Here is a 21118-nt window from a genome sequence, read left to right as displayed (position 1 = left end):
GACTGGGGGACAGCTTCTTTCAGCCATCTTTCCCTGTGCTTTACTCGGTCTGCAATACGTTAAAGTTTTGTGGAGGAAAGAGGATGCGTCTCCAGTCCCTATTAGAGGTTGTTAGACAGAGAAATGGACCAGATGAATTCCCCGTAGCCATTACTATGCTTCAGCTTGAGAAATAGTGAACCAAATGTTAAAAACAGAAAGAGGGGAGCAGAATGGATGACATGGCTTGGGATGCTATGTCTGATTCCAGAGACTGGCCCTGGCAAGGACTTCTAGGATGTCTGTATGTGACTCAGTGGGCACAGATGTCATCCAGGCAAATGCTGGTATTGAGTGGTCTAGTCTGGTGCTTATAAAATGGCACTGAGAGAATTTAGGTGGTAGGCAGGAATTCAGAGTGTGACAGTTAAGCTATGATTCCAGGACACTCCTGGTGTCACTTTTGTAAGTGATGACAGTTATGGGGATTGGGAAGAAGGCTACAAGTATTCACTTCTGAAACATAGCCAAATTGGCTTGAGAGTTTTGAGAGAAAGCCCCCTTTCTTTGAGGGAGACTAGGAGTGCTAGGAAAGGCAATACGATAGGTTACAGAATGGACCTCACGGCAGGAGCTTGGGACTATGGTTTGGGCCAATATGGAGGCTAGGAGGTATGGTACATTGAGGCTACCCAGATGACCATGACTGGTCTTGGCCACGCTAGAGACCATGCTTGGTTGGAAGCATTACTTAATTCCGTTCCTTAGTGGGGAATATGTCTGCATTTTGATACTTCTCCTTCCCCCGTTATGACTAGCATAGTAATTGGAACACACCTGCCAGTACGGTAAGTGGTTGATCAGTAAGTGTATTAGCAGAGGGAAGAGTAAGCTAAAAGCAGGCGGTGTGTCAGGGATATAAGAGAGCTTTGCAGATGAGGTACTATTTGCCTTGGTCCTTATAGAATACTGGGGTTTTATTTAAAAAAGACAGAAATAGGGGCGCCCCGGTGGCTCAGTCGGTTGAGTGTCTGACTTTGGCTCAGGTCACGATCTCACGGTTTGTGGGTTCGAGCCCCGTGTCAGACTCTGTGGTGTCTGTTTGGAGCCTGGAGCCTGCTTCAGATTCTGTGTCTCCCTCTGTCTCTGCCCCTCCCCTGCTCATGCTCTGTCTCTCTCTGTCTCAAAAAAATAAATAAAAACATTAAAAAATAATAAATTTAAAAAACAGAAATAAACACAAAAGTGAGGAAGGACGTGGGTAATGTAAATGATTTGGCAAGACCTTGGAAGTGAGATATCACGACATATATTTTGGCAACAGCAGGTAGCTCAGGCTGCATTAAGGGTGCCGCGTGTGTGCGGTCAGATAGGTTATAGGAAGGAACATCGATACCAATCGTCAGTTTGTCAGTCTGGGAGGGTCCCTATCCTAAAGCCAAGGTATCCACACTTAGGGTTATTTTATAGGAAGTGGTTTCTGTGTGCTTTTTTGAGCCTTGTTAGTAGCATTACACTGAACGGAGCGGGTCCTCACAGCGCTCTGGTATCAAGAGCAAACTATAGGTGATTTAAGAGCCCTCTTTGCCTGCTCACACTTGAAAAGTCAACCCTGAGGACTTTCGGTCAGTATGACTATCTAAAGAGAAGGGGTAGGGCCTCTGCTCACTACTGGATAGAAAACTATAAAACAAATTTCTTAATGGTAAGTAGCACTTAAATACAAGAAAAGGGAGTCATCAAATGCCTGCAGCATCCGTAGTGGTCGGTGGGAGTTGAAGCCATGTGCCCCACTTGGCCTGAGCTGGAAGAAGAATAAATGAGAGTGGGAACAGGTGTTTTTGAGCGGGGAGGAGGGAAGGAAGAGAAATCAAGAATTAGGTTTAGGCTTCGACGTGGTAAATTTGAGATGCTTATTAGACATTCAAGCAAAGATGTTGAATGGACAACTGGTTGTACGATTTGAAGTTCATGAGTGAAGTCATCAGCATATGGATGGAATTTAATGCCATATGATAACAGGCAAATTCATTTGTTTGACTTGATATGGAATAAGAATGCCTACTCCCTTGAAAATTTGCTCTCATAGACATGTCCTCATGAGGCTTTGAGGTTCACATTTATAGTACTTGCATTTTCTGGAACTCACAGGCAGAGGTAAAGTGGTTCTGGGCTGATAATCTTCCTGGGTTACCTGGCAGAAGCCATTATTCTGGAAGGACACAGCCTCCAATCCAAGCCATACAAGATTCCCAGAAAAGTCCCACTTACAAAGAGTTCACAGTCTCAAATTTAATATTGTACATGGAAGCAGTCTTTTAGGAGCAAGGGTCATGAGGCATAACAAGTCTCAGGACTAGATCTCCAAGGACTTAAGTTAATTGGAATTATTAGATACATAGAGATGTATGTTTGAAATGACTAAACATGTAAGAGAAGGAGTTGAAAATATGAAAAGAGACACTCTGCAGAATGTCTAGGCAGATTTGGAAAGGACAAACAGAACTTCTAAGAATGAAAAATATTGTCTCTAAAATTAGAAGAGAAAAACTCAAGGTTGGGTTGAAGTGTGACTGAGCAAAGAATTAGTGAACAGAAGTCTATCCTGAGAAGATTAGCTTACATGCAGCCCAGAGACATAAAGCAGTAGAAAATATGAACAAGACATTGAGACATGGGGAATAAGATGAAAATCATCCGGTAATCCAATAGCAGGAATTCTAGAAGGAGAAAAGAGAGAATGTAATTTTCAAGGCAAAAGTAGCAGAGAATTTTCTAGAATTTGAGAAGGACATCTGTCACTAAATGAAAGAGCCAGTGCTTCATTAAGAAGCACTCTGAGCAATTGGCTCTGCGTGGCTGCTATCTTTTAAAATAAGTATCAGTATCTAAGAAAGCTTCACCTTTATAAATAATGGAATCAATTGGAATCTATTTTTAGGTTTCTTGTTCCTGATGAATTACAGAGCTTTGGCTATTTCCACATTCAATATGACAGAGTGTTGGTGTCATTACATAATGATTCAGACACAGAACAGCCTTTTAGGGTTATTATAAAAAGATTAAATTTCTTCACATTTTGAGGCAACTAGATAAGAAGGATTCTTTGGAGCACATTTGTCTTTCAGACTTCTAGCTCACTGGCAATCTGGTAAGTTATTCACATCCATTAGAATATGGAGAGTATGATGAAGAGCCAGGAGACATATGGTCTCATCATTCTGTTCTTTTTTCCTTTTGATTTTACAATGTGCCGTTTTCACATAGGAAGAGCCAGGATATGCTTTAAGCCCCTGGAGCATGTTTCCCTGAAGGTTGCTCTTAAAATTGTGTTCCGCCAACTGAAGAGAAATGTATGTTTACTGATAGACTATAAATAATTGAGAGTAATCTTAATCTTTGGTCCAAAGATTCAGTAATTCGCTGTCTTCTTTTTTCTAAGTTCCATGTTTATGATTTAATTGTGATCTTTTGAGCGTAACTTAAAACTTCATTAATGTTTATGTACTGTACACATGTGACTGTATTTCTAAGTATGTTTGGTGCTCGATACATTTATAATCACTTGGTTCAGTCATTCTGTATTAAAAACATATTCATGCATAAAACTATACCATTTTTTCTTATTAGCTGTGTTTTAAAAAAATTTTCTTGAGATCTTTTTAATGCTGCATGATCAGTGTTATTTAAAACAATGAGTTTAGACCTTCAGACATGAAGAGGACTGAATGTTTTTTCATAGAAAAGAATAGTGTTTTGTCTAATTATAAATCTAGTTTATTTTTAAGCAAAGACTAATGATCTGATGACCTTTAATGGATAGTAGTTTGGTCTTACAAACCTATAATGTTTCTCTGAGACTGTAATTCACAACTATTATTACTATTGTCATGGGGGTGTGTGAAGGGTGTGTGGGGGTGTGTTTAAGCTAAGGCAGTGGGAAGAACTCTGGTCTGGGAATCACAGTTTGTCCTTTGGGGTTCCCACTCTGGCATGAAAATATCTGGGGGTGAGTTGAAGTAGTTGAAATCTAAGGAGTATCTCTAGCTTTAGAATTCTGTAATTCAGTTTCATTTCATTTTGTTGATGGATGTCTTGGAAATACTCAATAGCACATACATTTTTCCCATTGTTGATTGTTAGTTAGCAAAGCAGTTTCATAATGAGTATTAGAGTACTTAGTTTTAGTCTGGGATTATGTAAAGAGTATGCACTGTAAAATTGGTAGAGAAGACACTTCAAAAGTGACAGGTAACACGTACAACGTCAGAATCTCTTGAAAGGTGAACTGAGCTGTAATTCCCCATCTATTTTACAGGTCTGTTACTCAGAAAAATGTGCTTCAGATATTTTCAGTTTAATTAACATGGATATAACTTATTTTTTAATCAGTTGAAATCAAATCTGTTAGAATAACAAAAGCAAGAAAATATTCTCATCCCCCCCCCCCTTTTGTGAGCGCATATTTGAGGGTGTGAAAGACATTGTTTTCTTTCTTGAGATATTTCAGCGTATGAACTGTCTCATGAAACACTGTGGAACAAAACTCGGTTGAGGTAGTAGTAACATGAAGTACTTCCTGAGCCACAGTGTCTGGAACATAGCGTGTGCCTCATCAGTGATGTCTCCTGCTGCCCCTCTTCATGTTATCCCTCAGAGACTGGCATTTCATGTGGACATTCCTGGGGATTATGACTATCTCAAATAGCTTTTATCTCACTAATGCAGAGTATAAAATTCCGAAGTGAAACTGTTTTTGAAGGGGTTGATGACTGTTTGAAGTGTTATCACTAGGGCCCATTGCAGAGTTACACGGGTCTCTGGCTTCCGTACAAGAGCTCTGGTGTCTGTTATTTTTGGGGATTTGTATCCATGTTTGTGGTGCTAAAATGAAAAACTTTTGAAACATGCATTTCACAAATAGCTTCACCATTTTTTTCCAGGATACGACTATTTTAACAGCTTTATTGAGGCATGATTTACACACCATAGATTTCACCTATTTCAAGTGCACAGTTCCATAATTTTTACTAAGTAGAAAGACGTGTGTGACCTCGCCAAAATCCAGTTTCAGAACATTTTTGTCACCCAAAAGATCCCTGGTGCCTGACTGCGTTCACTTCTTGCTTCCATCCCTAGTGTGATCTGCTTTCTGGCTCTAAAATTTTGCCTTTCCTGAGCATTTCCTGTAGTAGAATCCTGTAATGTGTCGTCTGTCTTGTGACTGGTTTCTTCCATTTAGCATGATTTTGAGGTTCGTTCATGTTGTAGGCTGTTCCTTCCTTTTATTGCTGAACAGCATTCCGTCAGCACACTTTTTTACATTTATTGTTAATATTTCTGTTATGTCAGAATTTTAGAATTGGGGGGTGCCCTTACTGATTACCGCTTTGTTTAATAGAATTTTCTGTGGTGATGGAAATGTTATGTATCTGCACTGCCCCATATAGTGAGTGACCCCTAGGCACATGTGTGTTGAGCACTTGAAATGGGCCATGTAATAAGACGTAAGAGGTCAGAAGGATGTGAAGGTTAATTTTGCCCAGACGTTTCCTTCTCTAACTGCTACTCACGCCTTTAGCCTTCAGGGCAGGACCTCCTCTGTTGGCCTAGGAGCCCAGCTGCCTGGGGTCTTTGGTCATACAAATGTCTTTTTGGGTGTAATGAAGTGGAAAGGGTTGGCAAACTCTTGAGTAGGGCCCCCTCCTCTGTCTTCACACGCTGCTGGAAACACTGATTGGATGGGATTGGCAAGGCCTGCTTGTTTGTAATCTTCAGTCAAATTAGGAACTTCTTGAAGCAGGTCTGTCTCATTTTATTATTATTATTTTTTACCATACAGTCTTGTATGTCATTTACATAGGGGCAGCTCGTAAGTATTTGTCGTGTAAACAATTGAATTATTTTGTTTCTAATCAGAGCTGCCATTCTGTTTCAACTTAGCACTAAAAAGAGGGGTTTTTCTTTAATGTCCATATAGGTGTGATTTACTTGGTCTTACAGATAAAATCTAGCTCTCTCCCACCACTACCACTATATACCCCTTTTAAATAAAGACTTGTATTGCTAATTTGTGGCAGGACAGAATTCTTTTGTTAAAGCCAGAGGATGTGTTTAGTTCATAAATATCACCATTGTGTTTGATCGAGACTCTACTTTATGCCCAGAATTTAAAAAGGGAAAGGGGAGCCTCTCTATTCTGCAGTCCTCCGCTCCGGCAGCCGCCCATCTGGACAAAGGAACGGACGATGATGCTGGCTTCGGTGCTGGGGAGCGGCCCCCGGGCGGGCCTCTGCTCTGGCCCCTCCTGGGGCCCGCACTCTCGCTCCGGGCCCGCTCCACCTCGGCTGCTGACGTGCACCACAAGGAGATGGGGCAGGGACACACAGGAACACTGCAGAGCCACCATCTCCTGCAACCTGGCTGCTGAGGAGCTGTCTGTCACCTCACACCATCCATGATGCTCTGTCCTGGCCTCTCAGCCTTCCCCTCTAGAATACAAGCTCTTTGTGGACAGAACCATGTCTTATTGTTGCGTTTCTACCCAGTGCTTAGTATAATGCCTTGTATACTGATGTTTGTTGAATGATCTGTTTGGAATGACAGAGTATAGGATAGGGAGTGAGGAGGAGTCCTGGTTCTTAATGGTTCTCAATAACATACCTAACGTTTTTATCTAAACGTGTTGTGAAGTGTTATTTGAAGATGTATTTGAAGCGTTAACCTAACATTTCCAGTTCCATGATCTTTTTTTTAAAGCAGCTACATATTCAAAACAAAACCATCCTGAGAGTCAGAGAGATTAAGTAGTTTGGTCAAGATTACTCATTAAGTGTCAGAGCTTGGAATCAAACCTGTGTCTGAGTTGGAAAAGTTCCTTGTAACTACTCTGCTTTGCAGCTTTTCTCAATTGTAGCACTAAATTGTTGATCAGGGCCCAAACGGAGGATACTTCGAATCATCATGGCTCGTTATTAGTCTCAAAATATTTTTCTGGCATTTACATTATGTTTGATTATTGATAACTCAAAGCTTAGCTTCATAAAATGAGGGGTAATGTGCCCTCATGTAATAATATGATGTTTTAAACTTTGCCGTGGTCTCTGAGGAAAGTTCGCCACATAACGAATCGATCCTTTTCTGTTTCTTTCTATTTTCTCTCTTGGCATTCTCATATAGCTAATGTATATGTCTATGTTACGTGAATAGGTGTACATAAAATTAGAACACCGTAAAAAGGAAATAGGCTACCTGAGATGTTAAATGTTAGAAGCATGCTACAAATCAAATATTAGAACCAAATGAAATGTGAATGGTAGTTTGATGTATACCTTATGATGACATGAGAATTTGTGAAATTATTGGAGTTTTGTCCTCAAGTATTTTAATCTCAAAATCATTATGTGTGAAGCACTAGCTGGAGTCCAGGGTAATGAAGTAGAATGTAAAACATTTAAGATATGTCCTGTTCCTATCGTGAAGAAGCTCATAGTCTGGTAAATAGAGGAAAACCCGATCGAAAAAGAAAATTAACAGTAGCAACATAACATTTTATAATGCAATTTGTGATGCATTTCAAATTAATTACAGCTGCTGTAGGAATTCAGGAATAGGAAGAAAGACATCTGAGTTGATCGATGGTTGGTCTGTGGTTTTTAAAGGAATTTGCAATAGGTGAACACAAGTAATAACATATCATTTTACTATTTTCCTATGGGCAGAATTTCTAGATGTCTAGAAGTATTTAATGGCCAGGTTGCCTAGTTCAACTGTTTTTTCCATGGTTACAGCAGAAACATACAAGGGTGTGATTTTTTTTCCCTTTTGAAGTACAATCTGTTTTAACTATGGAAACATCTGTCATTATGAAGAAGCATGTAAGGTGATATAATCTGCTTTCTCTGTATGACATACAAGGTTCCTTTTTGGTCTGATTTCTGCTTACCTCACCAGCCTAATCTCTGATTGCTTCTCTCAGGTACTATTAGCCAGCTCCTCCAAAGTTTCCTGTTCTCTTTTGCCTCCTGGGCTTTGGGTATGTTGTGCCTTCTTGGATCACTGCCTCATTACTTGATTGTCTTCTCCTCATCTTTTCAGGCTCAGATTATTTATATATATATATATATATATATATATGTATACATACACACACATACAAATATGTATATAGTATACATAATGCACATAAATAATATACATAGTAATGTAAATCTGTATATGTCTCCTTGGTTTAGGAAGCCTTTCACCTTGCAAAAACTGAATTTGATACCCCTCCTGAATGTTCCTATAGCATTCTGACTTTACCTAATCCCCACCATAATTTCCAATTTGTCACTAGGTAGTAAGCAAGCTTCCTGAGCTCAGAAATCTTAACTGTTTTTCCCCCCACTGCTGTATCCTCAATGCCCTCATGCATTTGCAATAAATATTTGTTGAGTAGAAAAATCGCCTTAGGGTTAGGCCAATCACCTTTCAGGTGTTTCATAAATACCATCTAACCCGATATGTTTATTTCATTAAAATAGTTTGTATTGATGGTTCTGAACTGTTTTAACTGAAGATAATATAACCATCTATGTGAACATCTTGGAATACAGTGAAGTAGTTTCTGTACAGTGAACTTCCAGAGCATATTCATCTTAGGGCTTTAGATTTTCCTTCATGTTCTTTTATTGAGTGTGCCTATTGATACTGCTATACCAGCTATTTTTGGTTTATGTGTGAGGGAATGTATTTGTATGTTACATGCTTTTCTATACCTGTATTTTTATTGTGTTTTTGGTTTTAGGTCTGTCTCTTGTAAGCCACATTTCTCCAGATTTTATTTTACTTTTATTCATTTTGATAATTTCTGCTGCTTTTAGTAGGTTGTTTTAATCCACTTACATTTATTACAATTACTGATATATTTGGACTTATTTCTACAATTTTTGTGTGTTGTTTTTTTTCTTTTCATGTGTCTGCCTTCAATTGGATGAAGTTTTTACTTAATTTTTCCTCTGCTTTTTTAAATGCTGTAGATTATATTTCTGTATATTTTTTTGGTGTACACTATTAGGTATTTTGGGTACATATTTAATTAAATTTTGCCAATAAAGTCTAGAGTTAGTTAGCCTTTTTTTTTTTTGACCTATTTATGTCAAAGTTCTTAGCATGCTTTAACTATCAATGAAACATTCCCTTATCCAGCTTATTGTTTTTTAGAAGTTGAGTTTTACATTTTTTAAACCCTCAGAAATTAGCTTTTAAATGATTAATAGTTACCATTCTGTGAATCTCTAGTAATTTGCTTTGTGTAGCCCATGGGTCCCCTCTGTGTCTATTTTTCTTCTTGATGAACTGCATTTTCTAATAGTTCATCAATAGGTGGTAAATTTTCTTAACCTTTATATGTCTAAAGAATCCTTTTCTTTTATTTGTGAATGATGGTTTGGCTGCATATAAAATTCTACAGTTCTTTTTCCCCAGCTTTTTGAAGATACTACTTTTTTGTCTTCTGATCTTTATTACAGCTTCTGAGAAGTGAGCTGTCATTCCATTGAAGTAATCCGTTTTTGGTTTTTTTGTCTTTTTTCTCTGATAGCTTTTAAGATTGTTTTTGGGGTACCTGGGTGGCTCTGTTGGTTGAGTGTCTGACTCTTGATTTCGACTCAGGTCATGATCTCATGATTCATGAGATCAAGCCCTGTGTGGGGCTCTATGCTGGCAGCATGGAGCCTGTTTGGAATTCTCTCTCCCTCTCTCTCTGCCCCTCCCACCCTTTCTCTCTCTTTCTCTCACTCTCAAAATAAACTTAAAAAAAAAAAAAAAGATTGTTTTTGTGTAGAATTTCATGACAGTGTATCTCATGTGGATTCATGTTTATACAGTCTAATGCTCTTTTTCTGTTTAAATTTTTTTTTAGTGAGGCATAAATTGCATAAAGTATAAGCTCAGTTAATTTTTACATACACATATATACCAGGTTACTGCTGCCTAGTCAAGATTCATAATATTTCTAGCTAGCTACAAGGCTCCCGGTGCCCCCTCCTAGTCCATACACCATAGGCTAAAATCACTCTATATTCGTTCAGAGCTCTTTCATGTTGAGGATACATATTTCCTTTCCGTTGTAGGAAATTCTCAGCAATTATCTTTTCATGTATTGCTTCTATACTCTTCCGTTGGAAAATCCATTAGACGGACGTTGTGTCTCTTAAGTGCTCTCTTCTATTTTTAATCTTTTTCTCTGCCTGTATTAAGTTCCAAGTAGTTCCTTAATGCCACCTTTAATTCACTATTTCACTTCACTATGTCCAGTCTAGAGTACATCCCATTGATTGTTTCTATTTCAGTGACTATATTTTTCATTTCCAAGATTTCTAATTAGTTCTTTCCTTCCTACGTGATATTACTTTGTTTCATTTCTGTACACTGTTTTTTATCTCTTGTTCTTGTGATGGGCCTTTTACCTTCATTTGTATTTCTGAGCATCCTCAAAATACTTACTTAAAAATCTTTGGCAGGCTGCACTAAATGAGTTGCATCTGAAATATTTTTTTTCAGTGATTGATTTTGTGGTTTTCTTTCTTAGCATTAAATTTCTTCAAATGTTTTGGAATTGCATTTTGTAATTTACTTTTCAGTGGAAGGCTTTTTGTTTGTGTTTCAATGTCTTCCTGCCCTCCCTTTCCTCACTCCCAGTCTAGGGATTTTGCTGTTGATATTGGAGATATTGGTAGGATGCAGTGATGGACAGAGGGTGGCTTGGCTCAGATCCTGGTACTAAGGCAGCGTTTTGTACCCCACCTCCTAGACTACTGCAGTTCTTTGTAAAGCCATAGTCCTAGTCAACATGTCTTCATTGCCCACTTAATCAGCCCCCTATTTTGAGTAAAGGCACTGATCCAGCCCTGGCTTTAAGGGGAGATTCTGATTTGCAAATCACTTCAAATCACTTTTAGTTCTCTTTACTCCAAAGAAAACCACTGCATTCTCCCCGCTGATCACCCCCTCCACACAACACACACACCTGCTTCTGGATCCAGAAACAGCAAGGCAGGTACTGCTCAACATTTTTGAGTTTCCATACTTTCTGTTGCACAGACGTGTTTCTTATTTGACCTCAGTTGTGTCTATGACATTGTCTCATTTTGTTTAATATACTTTATTTATGCTCTGCAGTGCCAACGGGGTTTCCGAACTCACCCTACAATGTTAACCCAGAAGCGCTATTAATTGTAAAACTTTTCTCTTCATGGAATGATAGTCAAAATATATTAAAAAGAAAGGAATGGGTCTGGAATTGATTTGTTTGGAGGAGAATATGCATTCGTTGCTATTGTCTCTAAAATGTAAACTTCATTTTTTAACATTTGCTCAGTAATCTTTTGTAATTGTCTTTTATTATAACAGATATAGTTTATGTCCATTATAGAGCTTTTGGAAAATACAGCAAACCATACATTTATACACACGTGCAAACACACACACATCTACAATGAGAATTACTTGTAATTCTATAGCCTACAGCTAGCTACCGAATATCTTGGTATTTATTATTCATGTTTTACTTAAGCACACTCCAGCCCACGTACTAATATTCATATTTTTAAAAAAAAAAACAAAACAAACCCAGTCTTGTTTTGTAGGTGAAGCTGTGAGTGCTGGAGATGCCTTATGTGAAATAGAGACTGACAAAGCTGTGGTTACCTTAGATGCAAGTGATGATGGCATCTTGGCCAAAATAGTGGTAAGTTTATATTTTGATGTCTTCAACAGGATGAAGATCTCTTAAATGGGAAGTTCCTTGAATTAGAGTCACCCTTTATTTTTACCACTGTATTTACAGTGTTGTGTTATCTGTATGTACATAATACATTTTTAATTCAGATGTTTAAAATAGTTGAGTTTTAAGGTCTGATAATAGCCAGTGATGATCAGACAACATGGAAATATTTCAACCATGACAGTGGTACTCAGTGTTGTGGGTTTCTTCATAGAGAATGAGAAGCATTCTGGCCTGAGAAGAGAGAAGGCTCTTTGAGGTGGAATTTGAAGACAAAGCAATAGGTTAAAGCTCAACACTAGCAGTTTCCGAGTTTGTAGTCAGTTAAACCAGAAAGAAGGAACGTTTTACTGTATCACACGAAATCAAGAAATCCTCTTCATCTGTCCCCAGGACTCCCAGGATTGGAAGTATGTAAAGTGACCATCTGTTCAGCTCCTGTTCTCCAGACAAGAATATCTTAAGTTGTCCAGTGCAGATTCTTGTCTATAGGTTTCATAGCCTCACTCAGTGGCCTAGTCCAACTCTGACTCATCCTTACAGTTTGGACATTTTTGCAATCATTTAAAAATACCTATATAAAAAGATACATATGTGGTATTTTTCACATACTTAAAAATAGTTGAGTTGACAGTCTTGTCTATTGATAGTATATTTTCTGTTTCATGAGCTTTTTAATGATATATATATATACTTGTGGGTTTAGCAAAACTGAAGTCATTTCCTTTGAGATCCCAATTTAAATAGATGCAGTAATTTTGAATATTCCTCTCTGGGCAATCTTTGCTTTATCACTAATTTAAAATATGGAGCTATGCCTTGAATACTGTAATGGTATTACTAGAAGTGGAAGCTATTAGTACAGACGTTCAATCAAAGTGTCTAGCAATAAAAGAAAGGTTAGTTAACAGAAGAAAACGTGGAATATCATGTAGCCATTAAAAATTGTTTCTAGAAAAAAATGTAGTTTCTTTACATGTTATACATTAATAAAAATTTTTCAATTTTTTTGAAAAAACGCTTTTAAAATTGTATATGGGCAGGGGCGCCTGAGTGCCTCAGTTGGTTGAGCGTCTGACTTGGGCTCAGGTCATGATCTTGTGGTTCATGAGTTCGAGCCCAGCCATCGGCCTTTCTGCTGTGAGCGCAGAGCCTGCTTCAGATCTTCTGTCTGCCTCTCTCTCTGCCCCTCACCTGCTCCTGCTCTCTCTCTCAAAAATAAAACATTTTAAAAAATGAAAAAATTGTATATGGGCAGTGATTATAATCTTGTAGGACTTAAAAAAAATTTTTTTTTTAATGTTTGTTTATTTTTGGGAGAGAGAAGGAGACAGGGATCCGAAATGGGCTCTGCACTGACAGTAGAGAGCCCAGTTGTGGAGCTCAAACCCACAAACCTTGAGATCATGATCGGAGTTGAAGTCAGCCGCTTAACCGACTGAGCCACCCAGGTGCCCCAATCTTATAGGACTTTAAAGAAAAACATGTATAGAAAAGACTAAAGTGTTGTAAAAATGTCAGTTGTTTTTGGGGGATGGAACTAAGATCCTCCTACCCCATATTTTCTATTTTTCTTTATTGTCTAAACTTTCTATAATAGCTATATTGTTTTTATAATGAAATAGTAGCATTTTTGTGAAAATTAAAATAAAATGCTTAAAGCCTACTTAGGGTTACATGATATATTCACTGATGGAGCGTGTTTGTTTCTTCTAGAACATGTAATAATATGTTGTAACAGCTAAGATTGTAGGCTCTGGAGTTAAACTGCTGCCTGATTCATATAGCTAATAGATTCTGCCAGTTATTAGTTATATAATAGTTGGCAAATTCTTTAACCTCTCGGTGCATTTTTCCTCGTAATGAGGATAATGACAATACCATCTACATCATGGATAGTAGTAGAGATTGAGATAATACACACATACTCATTAAAAGACCTATTGCCCACCAAGTGTCAATATATGTTGCTGTCTTCATCATTATTACAATTACTCACCCAGCTCTTGGTGACCATTAGCTCGCATGTCAGTCTGTTTTTTTACCTAATAATTTGTATTCGTTGTTTGCGACTGAATGGTTAGTATTCATTTGGGCCTCTGTAGTTTGGTACAGAGATGCCGCACATCTATTAGTAGTCCATTGTTGATGGGTTTTCAGTTCTGAGACACCAGCTCACCTCTGTTTTGGGCATGGATATAACCCCTTCCTTTGTACATTTTATCCAGAGGCTACACTTTGGAATGTTACAGTCTATTTAGATGTAGATCTATATATAGTTTTCCATTCGTGTTTTCTACTAGAAACCTTTCCCCTTTTTTCTAGTCATTTATATGTTGCTTTTTACATTCTGATTATCAAACTGTCTTTACTTGTCATCTACAATATTAACGGCCACATTAAAGCACATTGTTGAAAATACTTCCTTGGAGGAAATATGAATGGAAAACTAAAATTTCTATACCTTCATAATAAGGAAAATATAAATATTGATACCAAAAGCATCCGACTTCGGCTCAGGTCATGATCTCATGGTCCGTGGGTTCGAGCTCCGTGTTGGGCTCTGTGCTGACAGCGCCTGGAGCCTGCTTCAGATTGTCTCCCTCTCTCTGCCCCTCCCCCGTTCATGCTCGTGCTCTCTCTGTCTCTCTCTCTGTCTCTCTCAAAATAATAAATAAACATTAAAAAAATTAAAAAAATAGTTTCTAACTAATTTATGCAGAGTTTGAAAAAGGAAAAGATTGCTTGAATTACAATATGTAACAAACCCAGCTACGTTTTATTGTGTATGCTTTTGGCAAGCTGTGTTCTTAGACCTAGCTCTGGGTCCTTTGACTATGAAAGTCTTTCAGAATTGATAGCTTTTCCCACTTAGCTGCTTTGTAATGCATTTCACATTGCTAACAGTGTTATAGGTCGGTAGTGCCTATTCATCTGGCCCCTAATGCTCTGAAAAGGTAGGGGGCCTAGTGGGAGTATGTGATTGATAAGGGCTTTAGCAGCACAAATGGCTACTTCCTTGCCAAAGAAAAGATTATATGTATATTTTAGGGCCTTGTGGCTTTATGATTATTCCACATGCGTTTTGGATAATAGGAATGGGAGTATATTCATGTCCTAATGTATACAGTTTTCTGGTGAAAACAAGTCAAGGTGATATTACTGGGGATTTGTAGTCTTTCACCCTACTCCACTCTCAGCCCTCCCACCCTCCTGCCAGTTACACCTGTCTTTCACTGTGGAATAATTCTCATATGAGCAAATAATAAAATGATTTTAATAAGAATACATATAAGAGATCTTTACTTTCAGAGTCAAGGAGTTGGATGATTGATCTCATTAAAAGGCAAGTGATGACAAAAAGCTCTAGTTTTTAGTTTGCCCACGTTTTTGAAGCAATTAGAAATTATTGTCTGTTTTGCTCTTCATGGAGGTTTGTTTGCATAGTCTTTGAGAGGTTTTTGTATTCTTCTCCTCCCCCTGCCCAATTTCATTCTCTTCTCATTCGTAATTTTTGCATCTGATTTCCATTTTAGATATAAACTAATAATTATTACATTTTAATTAGAACCAGAAAAAAGCTTAGAAGCTCTTAATAATGTTAATAAAGAGCAATTGCTGTCAGTGTAGATAATTTTAGGATTCATTTCCAGTTTAGTTCAGTTAATGAGGGAGTTGTTAAAAAGTCTTATTTAATCACTGGTAAATTGCTGTGCAGAAAACCTTAAATTTTTACACACATGTCAGTTCATAAGCTTAGTCTTAAATTTATCTGGTAAATTGGACAGCAAGTGTTTTAAATGATAAATTAATAAAATAGCATATTAGGATGACATATTTGGAGAATTTATTAAAGATCGTCTGGTTTGGCTTCTTATATGATTTGTTACAAACCAGGATACTTTTGAGGGTGAAAAGGGTGGGGATGTTAAGATTATTTGAACCTCTATAATTTTTTGAAATTTTAATTTATTGACTAGCAAAACATTCACTGATAGATTTTATAATATTGGTAGACCATTACTATTCAAAACAATTTTTAAGAATAGAATTTTTTCTGAAATCCATGGATATTAAAGCAAAATTGTAAAACATACTTGCTGTAGGGACACCTGGCTGGCTTAGTCGGTGGAGCAGGTGACTCTTGATCTCGGGGTCGTGAGTTGAAGCTCCACGTTGGACAGGGCTTACTTGATCATCTGAAAATTAAAAAACAAAGATTCATTATTTTTGGTACTATTTGTGTTCTCCAATCAATTTCTTAGCTGCATCTCACTCTAATACTGTGTCACTGGTGTTTTTTTGAAGACTGTAGTTTTTCAATATAATTTTTATTGTTAGGTCCCTTTCCTCCCTTATTGAGCAAGTTATTTAACCTTTCTGTGCTTCAGTTTCCTCATCTGTACATGAATACTAATAGCACTTACCTTGTAATGTTGTTAGGAGAATTAAATGAGTTGACACAGTGCTAGAACAGTGCCTGACAATTGAATGCCAAACTGTTACTCAAAGACTTAATGAGTGTTTTTTTTCTCCCCGCTGTGCATTTTTAGCTTGCCATTGATTTGTCAGTGTCAGTATTTCTTATGTGTCTTCCTTTAAAAAAATTTTTTTTTAACATTTATGCATCTTTGAGAGACAGAGAAAGACAGAGCTGAGTGGGGGAGGAGCAGAGAGAGAGGGAGACACAGAATCCGAAGCAGGCTCCAGGCTCCGAGCTGTCGGCACAGAGCCCGATGCGGGGCTCGAACTCACTGACTGCGAGATCATGACCTGAGCCGAAGTCGGACACTTAACCGACTGAGCCACCCGGGCGCCTCTATGTGCCTTCCTTTTAGACCAAAGTTCATTGTGCACATGAGTTAAAGTGTGTATATTAAAGAATACAGTTTAAAGCTGTATAATGGTTTGAACCATGATAGAAAATTGTTACTAAGTTTTCAAACCAAGTCAGCCATGCGACTCGGCTCAACTCCACTGACCGCAGTGCATGCTCCTTCTGTGCTCAGCAGCTCTCACACTGTCCTATTTTACAGAAGAAAATATTTAAATAATTGCTTAACTTATTATTTTTTAACATCACAATCAAAATACAGTTTTTCCCAGCACCTTGAGTGGAGTGAACCCCCTCAAATAATTTCTCTGTTGGGAAATTCTGCTGACTTCAGCATCTCCTATTAGCGGATACACTGAGGAAGCTCCGGTGGGCAGTATGGAGCACATTTGCAGGTGATTCATTTCAGCCTATGGGAATGTCTCTTGTAAAGAAAGAGGCCCCATCCCTGGGGTCTGTGTCTGGGGATGGAGTTCAGCAGCCTGTGTGTGGTCCTGTGGAGAAATACGTTTGCCCCAGGCCTTCCTGCCTATTTTCGCTTTCGCTGCTGTCCTGCTGTCCGCTGTCCACTCCCCAGTCCTGCCAGCCTCCTGCTGGCCCTTCAAGCGCAACTTTCCAACCCTTACCAATGGGGCACTCCTCTCCTGTCCACTCTTGATCCATGTTGAGTGTGTTTTTTGTTTTAAAACACAAATTTTATTTGAAATAATATTAATTTATCCTTTTGACATAGTAAAAAAAAAAAACGAGTAGTCCACAGAACTAAAACTTTTCAGTATGTGACAGACAGCTAAACAAATTGTTCTTGGGTTGTTTTGTGTTTTTTTCACAGGTCGCACTTCATGAAATGTCCTTATCTTATGTACCTGTGTCTTATATATGTATAACACTTCATCAAAGTGTTATTTCTGTTCTTCTCCACCAGTAATTAGTAAACTTTGAAAGCTTCCTAACTTCCAGAACTTATGCCTTATTTATTTTTAGACTAGTGCATATACTGATAACCATCAAAATTAATGTTAATCAGAAATGTCATGCCCATTTTAGGAGTTAAGCTCTTATAATTACTCTATTAGTGAACATCCTACAGCCTCGCATTCTATTATTCACTACATTACATCGGTAATGAACTTTATTTAATGTAATTGAAAGAGAATAATACAAATTTTAAAGGAATGACATTTTCTTCCAGTACTGAACTTAAAAACATTGTCATCTGAAGGTTCTCTAGGGACTTATCTTACTAACTAAATAAAAAGCAACTCTTCCTTTATAAATGAATGCTGCTGAAATGTTTAAAATACATTGTTTTTTTTAACTTCAATCTTATTTATTCTTTTAATTGACATTATCTATGAAAAATTGTTTGATTAGCTGAGTCACCAGTGTGTTTCTGTTGTATTTGTAAAAATTCGTGGGGTTTTATTTTATTTCTCAGGTTTTGTAAATAGATACATAGGGAAAAAATTAAATATAGGGAAAGACAGAAACCAACATTAACCAGGGTAGTTAACCAATTCTGTTTATGCGATGGGATATTCTTTTCTCCAGAGACTGTTCACTGAACATATTTTATGTTAACATTAGTCAGTAGGACTCACTTAGGAGAGTTAATTCCTCGTGAGCTCCTGGAATTCCTAAGCCATTGTGTAGAAACTGTCTGGGAAAGACAAGTAGTTGAGGGATAAAACCATAGTCTCCTGTTTGGATTTGTACGATTGACATCAAAAGGAAGATGGTATGATCACTCTTATATATTTGAAAGCTGTCAGAGAAGAGATTCTGGATTTTTTTTTCAGGCTGTCGCATGAATAACTGGGAGAGGGAGAATGGTGAAGGAAGGCATGCATGGGGGAAGGCAGGAAAGGACGGTGGTGGGTGGAAGGAGGAGGCAGGCTGACTGGGGAGCAGATTTTAGCTCAAATTAAGATCTTTCTAATCAGTACAGAATTATGTAAACTACTTCGTGAGGTCATGAGCCTTTCCATCTCTGCAGTTATTTTCTTTTTGAAATATAGGTCGAAGAAGGATCTAAAAATATACGGCTAGGGGCACTAATTGGTTTGCTAGTTGAAGAAGGAGAAGATTGGAAACATGTTGAAATCCCCAAAGATGTAGGTCCTCCATCACCAGCTTCAAAACCATCAGTGCCTTGCCCCTCGCCAGAACCACAGATTTCTACTCCTGTCAAAAAGGAACATATACCGGGAAAACTGCAGTGAGTATGTTTATTTGGATGCTGATGTAAAAAAACAAAACAAAACCAAAAGTGATGGCAACTCCTAGGGTATCTTAATCATTATCAAACATCTTTGTACCTTATATATGAAGTGGCAGATCTTCCTTTTTTTCTCTTAGGTAACTGACGCCTAGGAATGATTATTTTATGTCATTGTTCATTCAACAAACAAATAGTTCTTGAATACCTGCCCTGTTCCAGGTAGTAGGAAAGCTCTGCTCACCTGGTGGAGAACAAAGCAGTCTGTGTTGTCCATGTTGAACTTGAATTGGGTTTTAGCCTTCTGGGATGGAATTTAAATTTTTTTTTTTTTCAACGTTTTTTAATTTATTTTTGGAACAGAGAGAGACAGAGCATGAACGGGGGAGGGGCAGAGAGAGAGGGAGACACAGAATCGGAAACAGGCTCCAGGCTCCGAGCCATCAGCCCAGAGCCCGACGCGGGGCTCGAACTCACGGACCGTGAGATCGTGACCTGGCTGAAGTCGGACGCTTAACCGACTGCGCCACCCAGGCGCCCCTGGGATGGAATTTAATATACCAAATTTCAGATCGTGTTTTCATCCATGGAATTCTAGTTACCATAATGTGAATTCCAGTTTTAAATGTATAACTGATGTAAAATGGAATTAGCAGGAGTGCCTGGGTGGCTCAGTCAGTTAAGCCTCCGACTTCGGCTCAGGTCATGATCTCACAGTTCCTGAGTTCAAGCCCCATGTCGGGGTCTGTGCTGACAGCTCAGGGCCTGGAGTCTGCTTCAGATTCTATATCTCCCTCTCTCTCTGCCCCTCCCCCACTCATTCATTTTCTCTCTCTCTCTCTCTCTCTCTCTCTCTCTCTCTGTCTCTCCCTCTCTCTCTGTGTCTCTCAAAAAATAAACATTAAAAAATTTTTTTAAGTAAAATGGAATTAGCATCTTAACATGCATTTCTTTGCAGCTATTCTGCATGTGAGTGTCTGACACAGATTAGAGCTCAATTTTATCCCTGTATAACACACTTAGCAAACACCATTTCATTTCAGCTTTGCATAGCTTAAATGGATGGACTCAGAAAATTCTAACAAGTTCATTTATTTATTTTAACATTCTCTGTAATTATACAAAATTACTTTATAAGAAAAAGCTCTTCATCGAGAAGGGTCCTCTTATGAACCACTTTCAGACTTAAATAAAAGTGCAGAATTTTTCCTTTTTAAAAAATTTTTCCTTCAGCTTACCAATGTCAGCTTTTGTCAGAAAAAAATCCACAGTGATTTTGAAGTGCTGAGTTGTAAATTCCCGTCACCGTTTACACAGCACTTCTGACTTCCTTGCTTTAACTTCCCTTCATTTACCATGAAAACCAGAGGCAGGCTCCTGGCTGTGTTTACTGCTCTTCTCCTGTTGCAGAGACCACAGTGTGTACTCCGTCATTCTGTGACGATCCATCACTAGAGACTTAATGAGTCTGAGACCCGGGGGTGTAGGTTATAAAGCAGCAGACTTGCGAACCGCACGGTGTTGGCCCACACAGTGATTTTCTTAAATAAAAGTTCTGAATTGGTTATAGTTAATCTTACAAAAAATCTAAAATTTCAGTTTCTTCCGAAAAATCTAAAGATTTGATAGCACTGAGTCCATATCGCCTAGAGCTGTTTCCCGAAACTGGAGCAAGTACCACGTTCCTTCCTCTCCATTTATTAGTTACACACTTCTGGACCCAGCCCCTTTTATTCAATTTTCAATTGTCACATCTTTATCAAACTGTATAGTTATTTGTATCTGCTGCTTTGCCTAACGGTCATAATCGAAGAGTGGACACTCAGTAGTTGTGTGGCCTTTTGGTATGTCTCAGTTTCCATGTCTAATAATCAACGTAAGTGTTTTGCCTCTTAACTCTTTGGAGTAAATCTAAAATAATGCTTTCATGTAAATACTAATGTCTTTTAGAAATATATAAAGGATACAATTCAACAACAACAAAACAAACAATTCAATTAAAATAGGCAAAGTAGGGGTGCCTGGGTGGCTCAGTTGGTTAAGCGTCCGACTTTGGCTCAGGTCATGATCTCCCCGTTTGCAGGTTCAGGCCCCGCGTCGGGCTCTGTGCTGACAGCTCAGAGCCTGGAGCCTGCTTCGGATTCTGGGTCTCCCTCTCTCTGCCCCTCCCCCACTGGTGCTCTGTGTCTCTGTCTCTCAAAAATAAATAAACATTAGAAAATTTTTTTAAAAAATAGGGGCGCCTGGGTGGCGCAGTCGGTTAAGCGTCCGACTTCAGCCAGGTCACGATCTCGCGGTCCGTGAGTTCGAGCCCCGCGTC

The 21118-nt window shown here is 38.4% G+C and overlaps 1 protein-coding gene across 2 annotated transcripts in view; it reads left to right on the top strand.

The window, feature by feature from the left end:
* The window catches only part of PDHX (pyruvate dehydrogenase complex component X), a 71906-nt gene that overhangs the window by 17288 nt on the left and 33500 nt on the right, over window positions 1-21118 (top strand). For both annotated transcript variants that reach the window (XM_049648377.1, XM_049648384.1), the window contains exons 3-4: window positions 11610-11710; window positions 18599-18798. In XM_049648377.1, coding sequence (XP_049504334.1) covers window positions 11610-11710; window positions 18599-18798 — 301 coding nt within the window. The remainder of the gene's footprint in view (window positions 1-11609; window positions 11711-18598; window positions 18799-21118) is intronic.

Source organism: Panthera uncia, chromosome D1, assembly GCF_023721935.1.
Source record: "Panthera uncia isolate 11264 chromosome D1, Puncia_PCG_1.0, whole genome shotgun sequence".
Classification (NCBI taxonomy): Eukaryota; Metazoa; Chordata; class Mammalia; order Carnivora; family Felidae; genus Panthera; species Panthera uncia.
Note: the sequence above shows the minus strand (reverse complement) of the source record. Positions and strands in the feature narration are given on the sequence as shown.